Source organism: Hyperolius riggenbachi, chromosome 10, assembly GCF_040937935.1.
Source record: "Hyperolius riggenbachi isolate aHypRig1 chromosome 10, aHypRig1.pri, whole genome shotgun sequence".
Taxonomy (NCBI): Eukaryota; Metazoa; Chordata; class Amphibia; order Anura; family Hyperoliidae; genus Hyperolius; species Hyperolius riggenbachi.
This window is the reverse complement of record NC_090655.1, coordinates 204,090,056-204,112,341: the sequence shown is the minus strand read 5'-3', so window position 1 is coordinate 204,112,341 and position 22,286 is coordinate 204,090,056. Positions and strand designations below refer to the sequence as shown.

Genomic DNA, 22,286 nt, shown 5'->3' with positions numbered 1-22,286 from the left:
CATCTAACTTCCTTTTGTGTTCAGTGAACCCACCTCACTGCATCTAACTTCCTTTTGTGTTCAGTGAACCCACCTCACTGCATATACCTAGCTGTTGTGTTCAGTGAACCCACCTCACTGCATATACCTAGCTGTTGTGTTGAGTGAACCCACCTCACTGCATCTAACTACCTTTTGTGTTGAGTGAACCCACCTCACTGCATCTAACTACCTTTTGTGTTGAGTGAACCCACCTCACTGCATATACCTAGCTGTTGTCTTGAATGAACCCACCTCACTGCATATAACTACCTTTTGTGTTGAGTGAACCCACCTCACTGCATATACCTAGCTGTTGTGTTCAGTGAACCCACCTCACTGCATATACCTAGCTGTTGTGTTGAGTAAACCCACCTCACTGCATCTAACTACTTTTTGTGTTCAGTGAACCCACCTCACTGCATATACCTAGCTCTTGTGTTGAGTGAACCCACCTCACTGCATATACCTAGCATCACCCCGAGATGGACAAAATGGACAAACCAGGTAGAGGAAGAGGTAGAGGCAGACCCAGAGGAAGGCCATCTGGCACCGGCAGGTCTGTGCAAGGTTGTGTTGATGTGATTTCGTGTGGACCTGGCCCAAAGTACACTCAGAAGAAGGCACGTGCCATCACTTCCCGAGATTGTCAGGATGTGCTTGACTATTTTACACAGAACACCTCATCTCCCGCAGCCACCAGCACTACTACAAGCACCACATCTGCTGCATTTGACACTTTTCAGGAGTTATTTGGTGTGGAAATTACTGATTCACAGCCAATACTGCTACAACAAGCTAAGGGCGCTAAGCAAGTTACACCACCTCATACGTCTGAGTTAGGTGGCGATAGTATGGACGTAACGTGTGAGGAGGGGGATGATGAAGTACCTGGTGTTGGTGCAGTTTTGGAGGTGTCTGAGGAAAGCGAAACTGGGCAGGAGGATTATGATGACGATTATACGGATGCCACATATGTTCCCAATAGAGGAGATGACCAGGGGGACAGTTCAGAAGGGGAGTCAGAGAGGAGTAGGAGGAGAGACGAGTCCATGAAAGAAGCAGAGGGAGCTCGTCCTCAGAAACAGCTGGGGGCAGTGTCCGGCGCCATGTATCGCTAGCTATGGACAGCCAGCCAACATGCCCTTCAACGTCAGCTGCTGATGCCACCATAGTGCCATCACCCCAGGGGGGCTCAGCGATTTGGAAATTTTTTAACGTGTATGCCTCAGATCGGAGCAAAGCCATCTGTTGTCTTTGCCAGCAAAAATTGAGCCGTGGAAAGGCCAACACTCATGTAGGGACAAGTGCCTTGCGAAGGCACCTGGAGAAAGGTACAAACAGCTATGGCAAGAACACCTGAGGAAAAGCAGCACCCAAAAGACAAGCCACCCTCCTTCTCCTCTTCCTCCTTCAGGTGCATCATCTTCAGCCGCTTTCTCCCTTGCACCTTCACAGCCACCCTCCTCTACACCGCCTCTGCCCTTGAACGGTTCCTGCTCCTCTGCCCACAGCAGCCAGGTGTCCATGAAGGAAGTCTTTGAGTGGAAGAAGTCAATTTCTGCCAGTCACCCTCTTGCCCGGTGTCTGACAGCTGGCGTGGCGGAACTATTAGCTCGCCAGGTACAAGCTGGTGTAGTCAGAGGCTATCGTAAATTTGTGGCCATTGAGACACCACAGTGGAAGATACCAGGCCGCAATTATTTTTCAAAGAATTCCATACCCAAACTGTACCGTGCAGTTGAGAGGCAAGCGGTGTCATCTCTTGCGAAGAGAGTTGGGTGAAGGGCACTGGCGTAACAATAGGCCCTGCAGCCCCTGCTCTCGGGGCCGTTTTGTGGGGGATGAAGGGGTGGCAGCATGAGGGGAAAGCCTTGGCTACAGTCGGCGGGGAGAGGGGGAAGCGACGTCACTTCCGAAGTGACGCCAGACGCTAGAGCGAGGAGTATGCGGTGGAACGCACGGAAGGTATGTATCTGCCCGCTGCTGCCCGCTGCCCACACTGTAACTTAAGCTGGAGGGGAGCGCAGAGGGGAGAGCCCCGAGGTGAGGGAGAGGGGTGGAACTTCCCCTCTCCCCGCCGACTGTGGCCAAGGCTTTCCCCTCATGCTGCCACCCCTCCAGCCCCCACAAAATGCCCCGAGCGGGCCCCAGGGAGGGGAGGTGGGGGGCATTGTGAAATTCTGCAGGGGGGCCCGGTGGGGCCTAGTTACGCCACAGGTCAAGGGTCCACCTGACCACGGATGCCTGGTCTGCCAAGCACGCGCAGGGCCGCTACATTACATACATACACAGCCCATTGGGTCAACCTGGTGAGCGATGGCAAGCAGGGATTACGTGGCTGCGCAGCTGCGCAGCGGACCAACTTGTGACACCTCCAAGGCTTGCAGGCAGGCCTCCTGCCACCTCCTCTCCTTCTCCTCCTGCTACATCCTTTTCGCTGTCATCCTCCTCCTCCTCCTTGGCTGAGTGGCAGTTCAACTCTAGTGGTGCTGCCATCTCCTCCTCTCCAGCTACACAGCCCCATCTCCCCAGAGCCTACGCTGCATACCAGGTACGACGGTGTCACGCCATTTTAGACATGTCTTGCCTCAAAGCAGAGAGTCACACTGGACCAGCTCTCCTGGCTGCTCTTAACAAAGAGGTGGAGCAATGGCTGACCCCGCACCAGCTTGAGATCGGCAACGTGGTGTGTGACAATGGCAGCAATCTCATTTCCGCTTTGATTTTGGGAAAGCTGACACATGTACCCTGCATGGCACATGTGCTGAATCTGGTTTGCAAAGATTTGTGTCAAAGTACCCAGGCTTAGAGGACATCCTAAGCAGGCCAGGAAGTTGTGTGGGCATTTCAGGCGGTCTTACATGGCCATGGAACGCTTTGCGGACATTCAGCGGATAAACAACTTGCCGGTGAGACGCTTAATATGCGATAGTCCGACTTGCTGGAATTCCACCCTGCTCATGTTCTCTCGCCTGCTAGACCAGGGTAAAGCCGTCACCCAGTACCTGTACAATTACAGTAGAATGACACAATCTGGGAAGATGGGGATGTTCTAGCCACCGAACTGGACACTGATGCGAAATGCATGCAGGATCATGCAGCCGTTTGAGGAGGTGACCAACCTGGTGAGTCGCGCTGAAGGCACCATCAACGACTTGATCCCCTACGCTTACTTCCTGGAGCATGCCATGCCTAGAGTGGTGGATCAAGCTGTGGAGGAGCGTGAAGAAGAACAGTTATGGCAGGAGGAGTCGTAGGAGCAATTTTCATCCGAACCAGATTTTTCGTCAACACCTGCGGCAGCATAGAGGGGGAGGAGGATGAAGTAGAGGAGTCGTGTGGGGAAGAAGAGGAGTCAGACTCGGATGATAAGGAAGGTGTTTCTGTGGAGGAGGAAGAGGCGGCGGAGGAAGAACAACCGCGGCAGCCGTCACAGGGGGCTTCTGCTGCTCCACGTTCCCGTGGTATTGTTCGTGGCTGGGGGGAGGAAGAGGACGTCACTCAGGAAGAGCAAGAGGAGATGGAGAGTACGTCTGGATCCGACTTTATGCAGATGGCCTCTTTCATGTTGTCAAGCCTGTTGAGGGACCCCCATATAAAAAAACTCAAGGGGAATGACCTGTACTGGGTGGCCACGCTACTAGACCCTCGGTACAGGCACAAAGTGGTGGACCTGTTACCAACTCAACAGAAGGCGGAAAGGATGCAGCACTTGCAGAACAAGCTGGCAATGATGCTTTACAATACGTTTAAGGGTGATGTGACAACACAACGCAATAAAGGTACCACTGGTAGTAATCCTCCTCCTCCCAAGTCCACGCAGGCAAGGACAGGATGCTCCAGCGATCTCATGGTGATGTCGGACATGCGGACATTCTTTAGTCCAACACCTCGTCATAGCCCTTCCAGATCCACCCTCCACTGACTACCTGGCCTTAACTGTGGATGTAGACACTGCGAGCAGCGACGATGAACCCTTGGTCTACTGGGTGCGCAGGCTTGCCCTGTGGCCAGAGCTGTCCCAATTTGCCATCCAACTTCTTTCTTGCCCTGCCACAAGCAACCTGTCAGAAAGGACCTTCAGTGCAGCTGGAGGCATTGTCACTGAGAAGAGAAGTCGCCTAAGTCACAAAAGTGTTCAGTACCTCACCTTTATCAAAATGAATGAGGCATGGATCCTGGAGGGCTACTGCCTACCGATGACTAAGTCAGTCCGCACACACAGCATCTCTGCCTGCAGGTCGCTTGCCTTCTCCGCCACCACCAACAGGGTCCAGGACTCTAGGCAGATTCCTGAATTTTTCTGGTGCGTGTACATGCCTGCCTAATTTCTCTGGCTGCACTGCGGGCGGTTGCAACAAAAAAACAAAAGGCATGTACATGTGCCCATCCCCCTTCGTGATCATTACCTTGCCGCGGTGAAGGGGCTTGCGTATCACAATGAAGCAATGACCGCCGGCTATATGAGTGTCTTGGGTGGGGGTGGCACACCAAAGATAATAAGGTTGTTGCTTCATTGTGGTCAGACCAAATTTGATCAGCTGGACTGTCACTGTTCTGTCATTCAGCTACATCAGCCGGGCGACCATATGGGCTGTAAAGCCACCATCACCTGCACTCTCATCATGGTGCGCACCAGTCCAGTTCAGCCGTCACTACACAAACGGCTGTTTGCAGTCACTGCATACCTTTCACTGCATCTATGACTGCACATTGTATTATACCTGGCAGTCAGTGCATACCTATCACTTGAATGGATGGCAGACTTGCCCTCCATAACAGATTCTCGTTAAAGGATTTAAAGTAGATTCATTACATTAGGGCCTCAAAAGTCCTCCCGAGTCCTGTATTGTTATTTTTGGTCACTACCTCGGGGCGGGCATGCCATGCCTGCTGCCCTCCTTGCCTGGATGTGTGGTGGTAGCCGTTTCTTAGGCTACAACTCCGGACCGGAATCAGACCAGGAAGGATTCCCCGGCCATTACCCATGGTCAGTGGTCACAATGGCAGACTTCACCTCAGTAACAGATTCTCGTCAAAGGATTAAGAGTTGATCCATTACTGCAGGGCCTCGAAAAAGTCCTGGTCGTCCGTTCTTTCTTTTACTTTTACAGTCAGGACCAGTGTATCCACTGCCGTGCCTGCTGCCTTCCTTGTGGTAGCCGTTTCTTAGGTTCCAACTCCGGAACGTATTTCCCGGCCTGTTTGTTACCCGCCGTGGACACCATGGTACTCAGAAAGTACCAAAGAAAGTTTCACACAGTTGAATAAATGGCAGACTTGACCTCCATAACATATTCTTGGCAAATGCTTTCGACTTGGTTTGTCTTACGCTGGGTCAAGGGTCCATCTGACCACAGATGCCTGGTCTGCCAAGCGTGGTCAGGGCAGGTACAGGACTTATACAGCATGGGTTTCAGGCTCCTACTTCGGACCGGAATCGAACCCTGATTCCCCGGCCATTACCCTTGGTCACAATGGCAGACTTGCCCTCCATAATAGATTCTCGTTGCAGGTACTGAACAGCAAGTAAAAAATGTAATGTAAAAAAAATAGATGTAAGCTTTAACAATGGTAGAGAAAGAACCATCGAAAGTTGATAAGGCAGACAGACATTACCTAACCAGACATAACTGAGTGAGAAAGAGCAATCTCGCCATGGTGCGCACTGCGCAGTAGTCCACCACGGCCGTCACTACGCAAACAGCTGTTTGTGGTGCGTTACACAGTGAGTTTGGTGTGTCAGTGTGAAGCAGTACTCTAATTACATTCCCTGATTGATGTATACACGTGCAAGAAGATTTAAAGCACTTTAGGCCTGTAATTTAGCATTCAATGTGATTTCTGCCCTTAAAATGCTGCTTTGCGTCAAATCCAGATTTTTCCCCAGGACTTTTGGCATGTATCCCACTCCGCCACCTGGGGGTCCAGGTGTTAGACACCTTGAAACATCTTTTCCATCACTTTTCTGGCCAGCATAAGTGTTTTTAGTTTTCCAAGTTCGCCTCCCCATTGAAGTCTATTGCGGTTCGCGAAAGTTCGTGCGGTTCGCACCTTCCGCGGAAGTTCGCGAATGGGGTTCGTGAATCGAAAATCGGAGGTTCGCAACATCTCTAATGTTAAATAATCGCGTAATTGATCATCAAAACTTACACAGAGCGATTTGCTAGTGTTTTTAATTGACTGCACACTGTAAAAAAATGAAAATTATTTGAGAGGAGTCAATCAGAATTAAAATCGCTAATCGCAAATCGCTAAACAATCGCTGGCAAAAAGCTTACACTTTTTAAAATCTCTACCAAAATCGCCAGAAAACACTCATGAAATCACTTACAAAACGCTCATTAAGAACGCTAGTGATTACGATAGTGATTTGCAATTTGTAGTAGGTTCCAGGCCTGTATCCTTTTTGGACCACTGATTTTTTTTTCTCATTCATTAACTTTTTAGTGGTCAAGTTTATCATTTATTTGAAAATAACCATGGGTGTAAGAGCAGGGATTACAATTGCTGCTGGGCCTGTGCTCGTTGGAGGGCCTCTGTAGGACCCCAAAATGTTCACCTTCCTCTGATAAGGGCATCCTGACCCTATTGCTCCCCTTGATGTAAGGATGCTGCTAAGGTTTTTGTGGCTTCAAGCTGCCCCCCCCCCATCCCCATCCCCGTCAAAGACCTCTTCACCCATAATAATAAGTAGCCAAAGGGGTGCCCCCCCCCCCAGAAAAATAGCCATCCAGTATAGTTTGCTAGCCAAAGATGCCCCCCCCCCCCTTCCCCCCCGTATAGGTAGACAAAGCATCCTCCCAGTATAGATAGCTACCCCATGGCAAAGGTGCCCTCTCCTGTATACGGCATTGGTGTCAGTATGTAGCTACCTCCTGCCTCCCCATCCCCAACGCTCACATTCCTGAAGATCAGTGGTGACCCAAAGTGAGGAGAGCAGCACATAGTAACTATGTGACGTAATTTAAATGCAGGAAATGCACAATATTGTCACTTCCACATCTGAAGTGTACTCTGTGGTCAGCGCCCCCTCTCCCCTCTGTTCATGTTGTCAGTAATCTGAGATTTGTGTGTAAGTGATGGGGAGGCAGCCACAGCCATTCAAGTCAGACACAACGGCCCTGACAACATGGGAGGCCCCTACTATCTTTGAGTACCCAAGCGGTCGCTTGGTTTGCTTGGGCCAAGCAGCACCACGGCTTGACAGTGATGTCTCTACTTGTGGAACATGATATTGTATAATGTCAGTTTGTACATGCCAGAAAGAAACACTGATGTGGGGGCAGTGAGGAGACACAGAAATCTCAGGCAGGCTGTTCAGCTGGAGGAGGGCGCACAGCAGCAGCACAGGTGAGTAACCTATTTTACCACACCCTGGTGTCCTCACTCTGCATCAGGGTCGGACTGGGACACTAAGGGGCCATCCAACCTTCCCCGCCCCCACCGATTTGGAGTTCACATACTTTGTATTTTGTAAGTTTCACATAGATGTCGGTGCTATTTAAATACATAATGATTTGGTAGGACATTAGACTATGACTATGGTAGGGAATAGATTGTGAGCTCTTCTGAGGTCAGTCCATGACATGACTATGCAGGGGCTGCTCCAGAAATGTTTTTGTGAGGGCGGAAGGGGGGCTATGCAGGTGCTGGATTTACTTGCTGGTGAGCCTCAGCAAAAAAGGGGTGTTGCCATGCACTGGAACATGGGCATAGTCACATGCCTCTAAATAAAAATATCAAGTAGTCACACAAGAGTCACACAGAAGTATCAATGCCCCCCCCATAGGTAATAGGAAAAGGTGCCTCCAGTATAGCTAGCCAAGTATAGTTGCCCCCCATATAGATAGCTAGGTAAAGGTGCCCCTAGTATAGGTAGCTAGGTAAAGGTGCCTTCAGCATAGGTAGCTAGGTATAGATGCTTTCAGGATAGGTAGCTAGATATAGGTGACTTCAGTATAGATAGCTATGTATAGGTGACTTCAGTATAGATAGCTAGGTATAGATGTCTTCAGTATAGATAGCTAGGTAAAGCTGTCTTCAGTATAGATAGCTAGGTATAGGTGTCTTCTAGCATTGAGAGAGGTCTGCGGCTGTGCGCTCCACGCTGGAATCGAGGTAAGCCGCTGCTTGTACATGTGCGGGGGGGGGGGGGGGGAACGAGTGGAGGATTGGGGTAGGGAGGGAGGGGTGGTCAGAGTCGCTGTGATCTGAAGTCTGAGGCAGTGCTGCGGGGAGGGTGCACTTAGAGTGTGGTGCCAGTTGCCATGATACCGGCACCATTTTAAAACTACAAGGAGGGCCACCAGGATATTTGTGCAAGGCTGCTCTGCATGGCCAAATACTACCTAATACTACCATTGTAAGGCTGCAAAGGCTGCCTAATATTCCTATCTGAAGATCACAAAGGCTACCTAATGCTGGGCATACACTGCATTTTTCTTCTTATCAATCGAGCCGCAGGGACGAGCTGGAATCGATCTGGGCGGCCGCGGGGATGCGGCGGAAGTCGATCCGGCGGCTAATCGAGCCGCCGGATCACTCCGTGTATTCCTAGCATAAGACTGCTATTTGTAGGCAGTTTCTTTTTTAAATTATTGTTTTTTAGATTAATTTTCATTCAGTTCTATGAAAACTGAGTGAAAAATTGATTTAAAAAATGATCTGAAAATTGAAAAATCGATTGAAATTCAGTTCAGACATGTTGGAAATAATCAAATTTCATGTAATCATTATTAGCAAATTGGCATACTGTAGATTATGATCATCACTAGTGGCCAGAAGACACCTATTATTTGGCTCACTGAGTTGAATAGGTAGAAGCAGCTGGAGGATCCTTTAAAATTCCCACTACTAAGATTGGTGTCTAAGTTTTTTTTCTTTATATGCCACTCCAGGTGTCCGTTAATTAGTGAAAACAAGATGCCCTATTTTATATAATTTGCCTTTAGGGTAGACATTGCAAACATTTCTGCTAGCATATGCACAAAAAACAAGGTAAGGATATCAGAAGCGTTTGTTAAAACCGTACTAAAAATTTAAAGTGGAAAAAAACTCTGACATAACATTCAATTAAAATGTGTTTTTCTACTTTTTATTACCCATACAGTTAACATATTTGCCTTTGTGCACAAGTAATATTGTCCATTTACAAATTACAAGTTCCTTAAGTACAGTTATTTATTCATAGTTGCTGTAATTATCTATAATTTGTATATTAAAATCCTCTAGTAAGCTCTTCTTAACAGTGTGCATGCTAGAAACACTGACAGCTCATTTTCAGCTGTCTGTGTAAACAAAAGATAATGTTATCTACTCTTGGGATGCGGATCATAAGCTGAAGGGGATTTCCAGTGCAGAAAAAAGTGCTGTGTTTAACTGTTTGAATGCTGTTCTGCTACATTTTTTTTCTGATAGTAGGTTTAATGCTGTAAGTAATCTTTTAGAACCAGACCACTTTAAAGATGGGAAGTATTGTTTTTACTTTTTTTAAAAAATGCAACCCCTTTGGAAACCAAACAGCTATCATCTTCCCATCACTTTTGAGTAGGCAGATGTCATCCGATATCTGCTTGTATTATCTTACTATAAATCACTATTTATGTCTTGGCATCAGATGCTCATCATTCTACTGATTTGTCTTTAATTCTTGATTTATTCCTTCCTGCAGGTCAAGACAGCAGTATTTTTGAATGCAGTGTCTGTGATTTTCAGTTGTGTGGGAGTGGCCCTCAATGTCCTTGATGTGAAACAACCATGTAGTCTTACTTCCCTATGTGACCTGACTTTTGTAAGTTTCTTTTTTTTTTTCTTTTTTTTAAGCAAATCTATTCTGAAAAATACTAGCCCTAAAGGTCGTCTCTTTGTGTACAAACCATACAAAGCTGAAAAATCTACATTTGGACTGTAAAGATTGTGAACTCATTAGAATGTTTAATATTTTCATATAAATTTTATAAAAAAAAAAACATGGCCAAGCTTTCATAAAAGTCTTAAAAGTAGATAATGTGAAAAATACATAATTACATTTATAATTAAATTATGAAATTAAATAAAACAGTATACTTTTTATAAATAAGAAAATACAGCTCCTAAAAGTGAGGCTCATAGAAAAGCACCACTGTTATATTAAAATGTACCTTTATGCATAATTTCATAATACAGCAAATAAAATCACTTAAAAGTAATCAAGAAAAGAAGCTGGCTCTGATCATTTCAGCAGTAGCTCAAAGGTCCATTTTGCAAAACTGGATCTTCTTATTCCACCCACCACATTGGCACAAATCAAATTAAAACTGTATCATGTTTTTCTAGTGGACTGGATAGAGACCAGTGATGCTCGTAAACTACGCCAGTGCGAATCTGCGCGTTGTAGTCCGCATCTACACATCCTAGTTCGTAGGCGAAGTTTCAACACTACACTTACGCATTTACACGTAGCCGAAGTACCGCTATGTGAAGCTTCGTCCGCTACGCGTAGTTGACGTGTATATTGCGAAGTCAACTACGCGTGCGGTAAACACGTCTATTTTTCCGCGTATGGATCATTGTTTTTGCTTGTGCATGCCCAGAAATATTATTGACCCTTCTATGCGTATACAACTCCACATTGGAAGGTGGAATATACGCATATAAGAGTTTGGCAGATTAATGCGGACATTTTTCCACATAAGGGCATAAGCGTCCGCATACACTACACTTCGCACTTCACGTAGTTGTGTATTTAAACGCGTAGTCTATGAAATGCATACGTAGAGAATCTTTTGATTTCAACGCCGTAGTTTGCGAAACGTAAATGCTTAAAACGCGTAGTTCCAGCATAGCGAAGTTGGTTCGTTATAACCATCCCTGATAGAGACATCTTGACATGGGCCTAACAATCACCCCTGTGACCCCTGCCATCACTGGGGAGGGCCAGAGGCTTTGGGCCCCCCTTCCTCTCCCACCAACCGCAAGTGCAGCCAATTAGCAAAAACAACCTCCCAGTTTGCTCACAAAAATGTGTGAAGAAGCGTGTGTAATTTTTTAATGCTTCTAGGTGTTGCTTAACAGCAGAACACTCTCTGCTGCCATTAGCCGGCTCCTGATCACATGACCTGCTTGGGGTTCAGGGACCAAAGGGGGCCCTATGCGATAATTTTTGCAGGGGGCCTCTGTTAAGTCTAGTTATGTCCCTCGCGATAGAATGGGGGTTTGGAGTATCCCCTTTTGGTGCAATCAGGCAATCCTGCTCATATGCAGCTCTGTGATCCAATGAACATGGCTAAAAACAAACAAAAAGATCGCTCTGAGACTGGCAGAAAGTTGCAATCACATTGTCTTATCCACGACAGGTCTCATCTGGAATGTAGCGGCTGACGGTAAGAGTCAGCTTGTGTCCCTCTTAGATGGCAGCTGGAGACCGGGCTTTCCAGTCAGCAGCAGGCACTAGACCTCGGCGAGGAGTCCAGGATGCAGGGAGGGAGGGGCGGTGTAGCTAAACGTGACCATTGGTCTCCTTGGAGGGAATCCACAGCGGAGGGAAATTACTGTACCCAGCTCTACCCAATGCACAAAAATATATTTCTATGCTGTACTAAACTAGTAGTGAAATCTACAATTTATTTTGTTTCAGTAAAGGGTACTCAAAATGCATAAAATCACATATAATTCCAAAATGGGACAATACAAACAGTAAATATGATTAAAATCAATGACTGTAATACAAGTTAGAAGTTCTTAGCCAATCACATTTCAAATCACCTTACCTTCTGAATAATATTGTGAGCTTATAATAATCTAAAAAAAAAATCAGATCATTTTAGTCTTATGGTGGCCATACATGGTACAATAAAAACGTTCGATTATCCCGTTTATTTGTCCTAAATGAGAAAAATCAGATCGGACATGCTGGAAAAATCTTTATATTAGATCTAACGGAATAATGGAACTAAATTATCTAATCGAAAAAAAATGAAAAATTGTACCATGTATGGGCACCCTTAGAAAAAAATGCAATCAAAAAACATATGCATTAAGTTGTTTTGTGTGAAACACCAAGTCTGCACAGCTAAAAAAAAAAGTGCAATAGTGCTCTAGCTTTTCTAAAGGGGGACTTTACTGACTATTACGTAAAGAGACACTGAAGCGAAAAAAAAATATATGATATAGTGAATTGGTTGTGTACAATGAATAATTACTAGAAGATTATCAGCAAAGAAAATATCCTCATATTTTTATTTTCAGGTATACAGTGTTTTTTCTAACATTGCATCATTCTATAATATGTGCAGATTACACTCAGCATTCAAAATGATTCTTTCAGAGCAGTCTGTGAACTAATGACCTCTCCTCTGGCAGAGAAAAAGTAATTAGTTCACTTACAGTTGAGATAATAAAAGTCAGATAACAGCCCTCTCCATGACTTTGAAAGTCGTAGAGATTTTCTTAACTCTTCCTGTACTGGAAACAATTAGATTGATATATCTGATCTTAATGTTTTATTTCTTAGCTGTACTACACATACAAATCATAATATCATCATTTTTTTCGCTTCAGTGTCTCTTTAATTTATCACATTGCTTATTTTTTACAATACTCATAAATAATTTATTTAGTAAACACAGTAAGAATGTTATTTATCCCCTCTGTGTAGTAAACAGGTGTGGCAGTTGATCTCCCATAGTGCTCTGGGGCAGAAGGTTCTTTGGATCCCAACAAAGTTATTTTTTTTATTGGTTTATATATAGATACTGTATACAGGATCTTCTCAAAAAATTAGCATATTGTGATAAAGTTCATTATTTTTTGTAATGTACTGATAAACATCAGACTTTCATATATTTTAGATTCAAATACACACAACTGAAGTAGTTCAAGCCATTTATTGTTTTAATATTGATGATTTTGGCATACAGCTCAAGAAAACCCAAAATTCCTATCTCAAAAAATTAGCATATTTCATCCGACAAGAAAAGAAAAGTGTTTTTAAAACAAAAAAAGTCAACCTTCAAATAATTATGTTCAGTTATGCACTCAATACTTAGTCGGGAATCCTTTTGCAGAAATGACTGCTTCAATGCGGCGTGGCATGGAGGCAATCAGCCTGTGGCACTGCTCAGGTGTTATGGAGGCCCAGGATGCTTCGATAGCGGCCTTAAGCTCATCCAGAGTGTTGGGTCTTGCGTCTCTTAACTTTCTCTTCACAATATCCTACAGATTCTCTATGGGGTTTAGGTCAGGAGAGTTGGCAGGCCAATTGAGCACAGTAATACTATGGTCAGTAAACCATTTACCAGTGGTTTTGGCACTGTGAGCAGGTGCCAGGTCCTGCTGAAAAATGAAATCTTCATCTCCATAAAGCTTTTCAGCAGATGGAAGCATGAACCCACTTTTGAACCAGAAACAGCGGCAGAAGCGCCTGACCTGGGCTACAGAGAAGCAGCACTGGACTGTTGCTCAGTGGTCCAAAGTACTTTTTTCGGATGAAAGCAACTTTTACATGTCATTCGGAAATCAAGGTGTCAGAATCTGGAGGAAGACTGGGGACAGGGAAATGCCAAAATGCCTGAAGTCCAGTGTCAAGTACCAACAGTCAGTTATGGTCTGGGGTGCCATGTCAGCTGCTGGTGTTGGTCCACTGTGTTTTAACAAGGGCAGGGTCAATGCAGCTAGCTATCAGATGATTTTGGAGCACTTCATGCTTCCATCTGCTGAAAAGCTTTATGGAGATGAAGATTTCATTTTTCAGCACGACCTGGCACCTGCTCACAGTGCCAAAACCACTAGTAAATGGTTTACTGACCATAGTATTACTGTGCTCAATTGGCCTGCCAACTCTCCTGACCTGAACCCCATAGAGAATCTGTGGGATATTGTGAAGAGAAAGTTAAGAGACGCAAGACCCAACACTCTGGATGAGCTTAAGGCCGCTATCGAAGCATCCTGGGCCTCCGTAACACCTGAGCAGTGCCACAGGCAGATTGCCTCCATGCTACGCCGCATTGAAGCAGTCATTTCTGCAAAAGGATTCCCGACCAAGTATTGAGTGCATAACTGAACATAATTATTTGAAGGTTGACTTTTTTTGTTTTAAAAACACTTTTCTTTTATTAGTCGGATGAAATATGTTAATTTTTTGAGATAGGAATTTGGGGTTTTCATGAGCTATATGCCAAAATCATCAATATTAAAACAATAAAAAGCTTGAACTACTTCAGTTGTGTGTATTTGAATCTAAAATATATGAAAGTCTAATGTTTATCAGTACATTACAAAAAATAATGAACTTTATCACAATATGCTAATTTTTTGAGAAGATCCTGTATATATGTTTTTGTTTTTGTATTTTGCAGGGGAGTCCATATTCACTGTATTACATTCATATTGCACTGAACACACTGACAATGATTACTGCCCTTTCTGCTGTTTGTGGTGGATGCCGAGCTCTCATCAGTTCTTTTGGCAGGTAAGGACATTTTAATGACAATAAGAGTAGTGAGGACCAGACAACCTGTCAGGGGGAAGAGCTGCAGGAAGGTAGAGAATATAGAAAAATACATGAAGTGTCATACCTTTCTGTGCCTGTGCATAGCATGAGCTGGCCTTAATGCCTGCATAGAAAGAACTGCAAGCATGTGGCTGATTTTCCAAATGTATGGGCTGGAAATCACAGTATCCTGTGATCGGGCTGTCACTGTGCAAGGGGAGCTTACAATCTAACCCCTGTCGTACTTGGCTACTACTTAATTATTTTATCTTGATGTACCTGGCTATCTAATGTTTATCGTGAGGCACCTGGCTACTTAATTATTTTATCTGAGGGTGTGTGACTCCTTAAAGGGACCTTGAAAGCAACTTAAAAATGGATTATGAACTTACCTGGGCTCCCTCTGTTCTTCTACTGGTGGGTCCATTAGCTGCGCAACTTTGCCAGGAGTCATGCACAACTGCACAAGTGCAGCCCTCCTGCACCTGTCTTGCTCACGCCCCCAGTGGCAAAAGATTTCTGCGCACACACAGTTCTTTCTTTTGTGAACCAGCTGTGCTAACGGTGCTACCAGCAGAAGAATGGAGGGAGCACGGACTACGGGGGGCTTCCTCCAGCTCCAGGTAAGTTCATATTCCATTTTAAGTTGTTTTCAGGGTCCCATTAAAATTTTATCAGGGTGGCAGTGTCTACTTGATTATCTGCAGGCATGTGACTACTTGGTTGGGGGCACTATCTCAGTGTTTGCAAGAGTGCCATATTGCCTAGATATGCCACTGACTCCCCCCCCCCACCCCCCACTGCTGCTTAACTTTAACCAACCTTCCCTGGTACCTAACTCTTAACCACCCCCACCTAAACTTAACTACACAGTGCCTAACCTTAACTCCCAAACCTTAACCCCTAATTGCGGCACTATTTCTAGCTGCTCTCATCCTGTGGCATTTTTACCTTCCCTTGTAGCTTTTCAAATGCGTCAACAAAATTATATATATATATAAATATATATATACAGTGGCTTGCAAAAGTATTCGGCCCCCTTGAAGTTTTCAACATTTTGTCTTATTACTCCCGCAAACATGAATCAGTTTTATTGGAATTCCACGTGAAAGACCAATACAAAGTAATGTACACATGAGAAGTGGAATGAAAATCATACATGATTCCAAACATTTTTTACAATTAAATAACTGAAAAGTGGGGTGTGCGTAAATATTCAGACCCTTTGGTCTGAGTTCAGTCAGTTGCCCATAGACATTGCCTGATGAGTGCTAATGACTAAATAGAGTGCACCTGTGTGTAATCTAATGTCAGTACAAATTCAGGTGCTCTGTGACGGCCTCAGAGGTTGTCTAAGAGAATATTGGGAGCAACAACACCATGAAGTCCAAAGAACACACCAGACAGGTCAAGGATAAAGTTATTGAGAAATTTAAAGCAGGCTTAGACTACAAAAAGATTTTCAAAGCCTTGAACATCCCACGGAGCACTGTTCAAGCGATCATTCAGAAATGGAAGGAGTATGGCACAACTGTAAACCTACCAAGACAAGGCCGTCCACCTAAACTCACAGGCAGAACAAGGAGAGCGCTGATCAGAAATGCAGTCAAGAGGCCCATGGTGACTCTGGACGAGCTGCAGAGATCTACAGCTCAGGTGGGGGAATCTGTCCATAGGACAACTATTAGTCGTGCACTGCAAAAAGTTGGCCTTTATGGAAGAGTGGCAAGAAGAAAGCCATTGTTAACAGAAAAGCATAAGAAGTCCCGTTTGCAGTTTGCCACAAGCCATGTGGGGGACACAGCAAACATGTGGAAGAAGGTGCTCTGGTCAGATGAGACTAAAATGGAACTTTTTGGCCAAAATGCAAAACGCTATGTGTGGCAGAAAACTAACACTGCACATCACTCTGAACACACCATCCCCACTGTCAAATATGGTGGTGGCAACATCATGCTCTGGGGGTGCTTCTCCTCAGCAGGGCAAGGGAAGCTGGTCAGAGTTGATGGGAAGATGGAAGGAGCCAAATATAGGGCAATCTTGGAAGAAAACCTCTTGGAGTCTGCAAAAGACTTGAGACTGGGGCGGAGGTTCACATTCCAGCAAGACAAGGACCCTTAACATAAAGCCAGGGCAACAATGGAATGGTTTAAAACAAAACATATCCATGTGTTTGAATAGCCCAGTCAAAGTCCAGATCTAAATCCAATTGTGAATCTGTGGCAAGATCTGAAAACTGCTGTTCACAAACGCTGTCCAACTAATCTGAGTGAGCTGGAGCTGTTTTGCAAAGAAGAATGGGCAAGGATTTCAGTCTCTAGATGTGCAAAGGTGGTAGAGACATACCCTAAAAGACTGGCAGCTGTAATCGCAGCAAAAGGTGGCTCTACAAAGTATTGACTCAGGGGGTTGAATAATTACGCACACCCCACTTTGCAGTTATTGATTTGTATAAAATGTTTGGAATCATGTATGATTTTCGTTCCGCTTCTCACGTGTACGCTACTTTGTATTGGTCTTTCACGTGGAATTCCAATAAAATTGATTCATGTTTGTGACAAAATGTGGAAAACTTCAAGGGGGCCAAATACTTTTGCAAGCCAGGAAGTAGTGGTGAACTTACCTCACAAATGATGACCCAATCCAAATAGTCAATTTTAGTAAAGACTTAAAATGCCATTTTGGTACAGTAAGTGACAATTTAAAAGTATTTGCTAAAATTGACTATTTGGGTCTTCTTTTGTGAGGTAAGTCAACCACTATATCCTATTTTAAACAGTTTTTCATATACCGTATTTTCCGATGTATAAGACGACTGGGTATTTAAGATGACCCCCCAACTCCGACTTTTTCAGTTAAAATATAGAGTTTGGGATATACTTGCCGTATAAGACTACCCCTCTTCCAACGCACACCAAATAAAAATTAAAAATATCATATACTGATGCTGTATTGTATGTGGTACGGTACCCAGTATATAACATTATACAGGTGATTGGTTGGTGATTGGTTGGATTGGTCAGCTCTCCCTAAGTGGATTGGTCAGCTCTCCTTTTCTCCCTGTTTATCAGAGCAGTATGGAAGAATAGATTGCGCTGTGCACCTTAAATCCCGCCTCTTTCACCCATCTGGCTTGCCCTTGTATCCTGTTTACCTCCTTCTCCGCCTCTCAGATCTCACACATGCTCGCCTATGCCGCTTCGCTACAGTCCTCGGCAGCGAGATCTGAGAGGCGGTAACAGCATAGGGGGGGTCAGACGGGTGGAAGAGGCGTGTTTTATGGGCACACGAGATCTTCCATCCATACCCTGGGCGTCCCAGACCTAGCAGCGTGAGCGGTGAGCAACCGCCGAATCTCCAGCACCTGGTAATAAAACATCAGCATGTGCCGTATGCGCATTGCACATCAGCATTGCGTATCACCCGGCATCAATGACACCCAACGTATAAGACGACCCCTGACTTTTCAGAAGATTTTCAAGAGTTAAAAAGTAGTCTTATACGTCAGAATATACAGTAATTTGTATTTGTTGGCACCTCCGTTACATTGCTGATTGTCTTCCCTTGGTGGAGTTGTCACTACAGAGAGTGACTCCTTATTCTCCTCACCTGTCTTTACAGTGGTTGCCTTGTAAGCATCCCTGACGTGTGAGTATGTTTCTATCTGACATTTCTTATACCCTCTGGTATACTAACTGGTATACTAACATACTACACTATACTGGGCTTTCTAAGCTCTCTCCTTTATTTTAGAATGAGTCAGTTTACTACTGTGAGATTTAAACTGGGTTACAGGTGGAGGTGTCGTGTGCCCTTGTAAACAGCTCAGTTCTAGTCACTTTCATTGTTAATGACATAACACAACACCTGCTCCTGTGGAAACACTCTCCTGCAAACTCACCATGAGTCAGGATGCAGCTGTCTGGGGAAATCTGAGGTGAAGCAATTTTATAATGCTGGATATATTTTTTTTTTATATTACAAATGTAAATTACAGTTACATAATGGGGATACTGGATGAACTCAGGTTATTTGCCAATGGCCAGAACTCTTCTACAAAAGTTAGAGAAATGAGTGTATCATTATTTACTTGTTTGTCCTTTTATAGAGTAACATAAGACATAGTGGATTGGTAGGTATGTCACCGGTATCACTTATTCTCACAGTGTTACATCTAAACACCTGCATTTGTATTTCATATATTAAAATAGATGGGTTACCTCTTGGGTCAATCACAACAATTCGACGTATGATAAAAACTCATATTTAATTGTGGTTGATTGATCTAGGTGGTAAGTTCCTGTTTGCCTAATCTTTTAATTGTTTTAGATTCTGCAGAATCCCCTTAATCCAAACACTGAGTAGTCCTATTTGATTCTTTTTGAAACTCACTGGGGCAGATGTGCAGCCAGCAAAGAGATGGATACATCAAACAACATATGGTCTTTTCTGTTTGTGGCAAAGACCACACAAATTTAATATATCTTACTAGGTAGGGAATTCTATATTTTTATTTTGCCTCCCCAACTCTTGCCTTTATGCACTAAGCTTCCCCGTTCGCTGCTCTCTCTCTGTATTAGTGTGTAAAATTGGCCAAGTTGCGCACTACTGTGCAAGCGCTGGCCTGGCGGAGCGCATTCTTGATTTTTCTCCCATGGCTGGGAGTACTCTGTTCATGCACACTACATAAAGACTCATAGCCACACATGTGCAGAATGCTCTTGGCCACAAGAGCATGATCAAGGATGCATGCCACCAGGCCAGCACTTGCACAGCAGTACAGGACTTGGCCAGCTTTCGGGGCCTTTTACACACAAACAGAGAAGGGCAGCAGTGAACTGGAGGAACAGAGAACATGAGTACCCCTTCCCTTACATACCTGTAATTTCTACAGGCAAGGTTACCTCTGGTATCCTTTAAGCAGGTTGTAAACTCTCCCATTTGTAACAAACTAAGGTGAAACAAACACCCATATTGCATACACACAGTTTTTCTTGACTGTCATGCAAGTCTAGGATGCACTGCTCTTGTCTCTTAAAGTGTACCAGAGATGACATGTGACATGGTTAGATAGACATGTGTATACTGCAGTGGCAAGGTTACAGACACAGATGCTGTGCTCTTTTTGATTTTTCCCTGCCTGAAAGAGCTTATAATTAGCTATGGAACTGACAGTTTTTCTCCAGTCAGGACTCAGTCGGCTCACTGATAACAAAGTACAGCTATAGAACACTTTCCTAAAGGTGCGTACACGCGCACTACAGCAGCCAACGATGGGTCCGTCGGCACCTCCCGCTGGGCGGGTTTTGCACTGTCGGTGGACTGATACGGCTGCTCCTGAACGATCTGCCGGGCGGATCGTACAGGAACAGCCTTATCAATCCACCGACAGTGCGTACACACGCACTACAGTCTGCTGAAAACCCGCCCAGCGGGAGGTGCAGACGGATCCGTCGTTGGCTGCTGTAGTGCGTTTGTACGCACATTAGCAGATACCTGGGCTTTTTACTGAGAGAAGAAAAGATAAAAAGGTCAATAGTTCATGTATTTTCACTCTGGGACTCTTGAGACACTGCAATTGAGCAGAGACTATGAAAGATTATTTCTGCTTTGTAAATGTTTACACATAAAATAAAACCTTGAGATATCTAAAAGACTCATTTTTAGGAGTAGAGGGACAGATCCATTTGTTTATCTAATTTGTTTATTTTCATCTTTGGTTCACTTAAAGCACTAGAGGCTTTTTATTTTTACTGTGATCACTGTGATCGGTTCACAGTGATCACAGAGTCTGTAGCCGATCAAATTGGCACTGGACCAGTGCACAGAAGTGTGAAGGCGGTGGGAGCATGTGGAGCTGGATTGCTGAGATGTACATTTCAATAGCATTTACCCAGAACAAGTTGATCAATCACTGCCCCTTGTGAAACATCTAGCCAATGAAAGATCTTGAACGTTCTAGATTTGAGCTTATTCTAAATTAGTTTTAAGTGACAGGGTATAGAAGACAATCAAGGAAATACAATCTTTAAAACAAATAAATGTTTACTACAACTAAACAGGTTTGTTGCTCTAATGTCTATTACCCTTCATTTTCCCATTACATTTTTCTGTAGGTAAACATGTTAAAGAATGTTAAAACTGAGAATCCTAAATCAAAAGAGGTGGAAATGGGGAACAAGAATCAACCAACTTCCCACTACTCCCCACCTGGATACACTGAAGATTGATCAATTCATGAATGTGTTACTAGGAATGCAGCCTATACACCACATCTCTAACATACTCCATGTAATTGTGCTTTAATACTTAAGCTAGCTCATTTGTTATACTGCCACACATATTTTCAGATTCATTTAAAGGGGTGTTCTACTTTGTCAGTAACATTCGAAGAAATACTATTATTTACTTTTGAATAACTTACGGATTTGGACGTACAATGCGAACAAAGTTTTTTGGTTGTTTTCAATGTGCTTTAAATAATTTACAACAGTTTATGCAGTACTGTAACTGTACAGTACTTTAACATGTAATAACAAAAATATGTAATAATAAAACAGTGCAGTGCATTTTCTACATGCAGACATCTTTGTTGGAATATATGTTTGACTTGAGCGTTTGTAAGAAGGGGACAGTATGTTCAGTATGACATACAAAAGTCTGCCATGGTGATTACAGCAGACACAATACACATATAGTATGGCACACCTCACCATGCCAGGTACACTTTCCTTAAGATCAGGGCATGCTATGCAGCTGGCAGTGAGGACATGCTGTGCAGCCTGCAGCTTGCACATGCTATGCAGCCGGCAGTGAGGATATGCTGTGCAGTCTGCAGCAAGGATATTCATGGCTGTTCATGTTTCCATTAGCGAGTCTCTCAGATCACCTACATTACTCATTCTGAGACAGTAATGAGCATTATTAGGTTAACTGTTGTATTGTTTAGGACTGAATTACAGCTTAAAGAGGAACTCCAGTGAAAATAATGTAATAAAAAAGTGCTTCATGTTTACAATAATTATGTATAAATGATTTAGTCAGTGTTAGCCCATCTTTCATCTCCCTGATTTACATTCTGACATTTATCACATGATTCCATTTTTACTGCTGGCAGGTGATGTCACTAGAAAAAGATTCTGCTTGCTTTTTTTGGCAGTTGTAAAGAGCTGTTATTTCCCACAATGCAACAAGACTCCCACAGTGTGATGTCAGTACCTCAGTTTGTGGGAGGGGTTTCACCACAAAATCAGCCATACAGAGCCCCCTGATTATCTGTTTGAGAAAAGGAAAAGATTTCTCATGGGAAATGTGATATCAGCTACTGATTGGGATGAAGTTCAATTCTTAAATACGGTTTCTCTTTAACGTAAAGTAAGTGTCCAAGGAAATTTAAAAAAAAGATCCACTTACCTGGGGCTTCCTCCAGCCCGTGGCAGCCGTCCGGTGCCCTCGCCGCAGCTCTGAAGGCCCCCGGTCTTTTCCGCTGCAGAACCCGACCTCACCAGGTCGGGTTCCGGGTTGGCCTCTTCTGCGCTCCACGGTGCGGGTCACATGGTCCGGCCAACATCATCTGGACTGCACTGCGTAGGCACAGTAGTTCTGCGCCTGCGCAGTACCATCCTGATGACGTCGACTGGACAATGTGACCCGTGCGGTGGAGCGCAGAAGACACCGACCTGGAACCCGACCTGGCAAGGTCGGGTTTTGTAGCGGAGAAGATTGGGGGCCTCCGGAGTTGCGGCGAGGGCACCGGACAGCTGCCACGGGCTGGAGGAAACCCCAGGTAAGTGGA

General features: G+C 44.4%; 1 protein-coding gene across 1 annotated transcript in view; it reads left to right on the top strand.

Annotated features, from left to right (window-relative positions):
- The window catches only part of LOC137536214 (uncharacterized), a 50,789-nt gene extending 28,987 nt beyond the window's left edge, over positions 1–21,802 (top strand). Inside the window, exons 5-7 of the mRNA XM_068258325.1 lie at positions 9,695–9,814; positions 14,358–14,470; positions 20,608–21,802. Of these exons, the coding sequence (XP_068114426.1) occupies positions 9,695–9,814; positions 14,358–14,470; positions 20,608–20,611 (237 nt within the window). The 3' untranslated portion in view covers positions 20,612–21,802. The remainder of the gene's footprint in view (positions 1–9,694; positions 9,815–14,357; positions 14,471–20,607) is intronic.
- Positions 21,803–22,286: the final 484 nt, after the last annotated feature.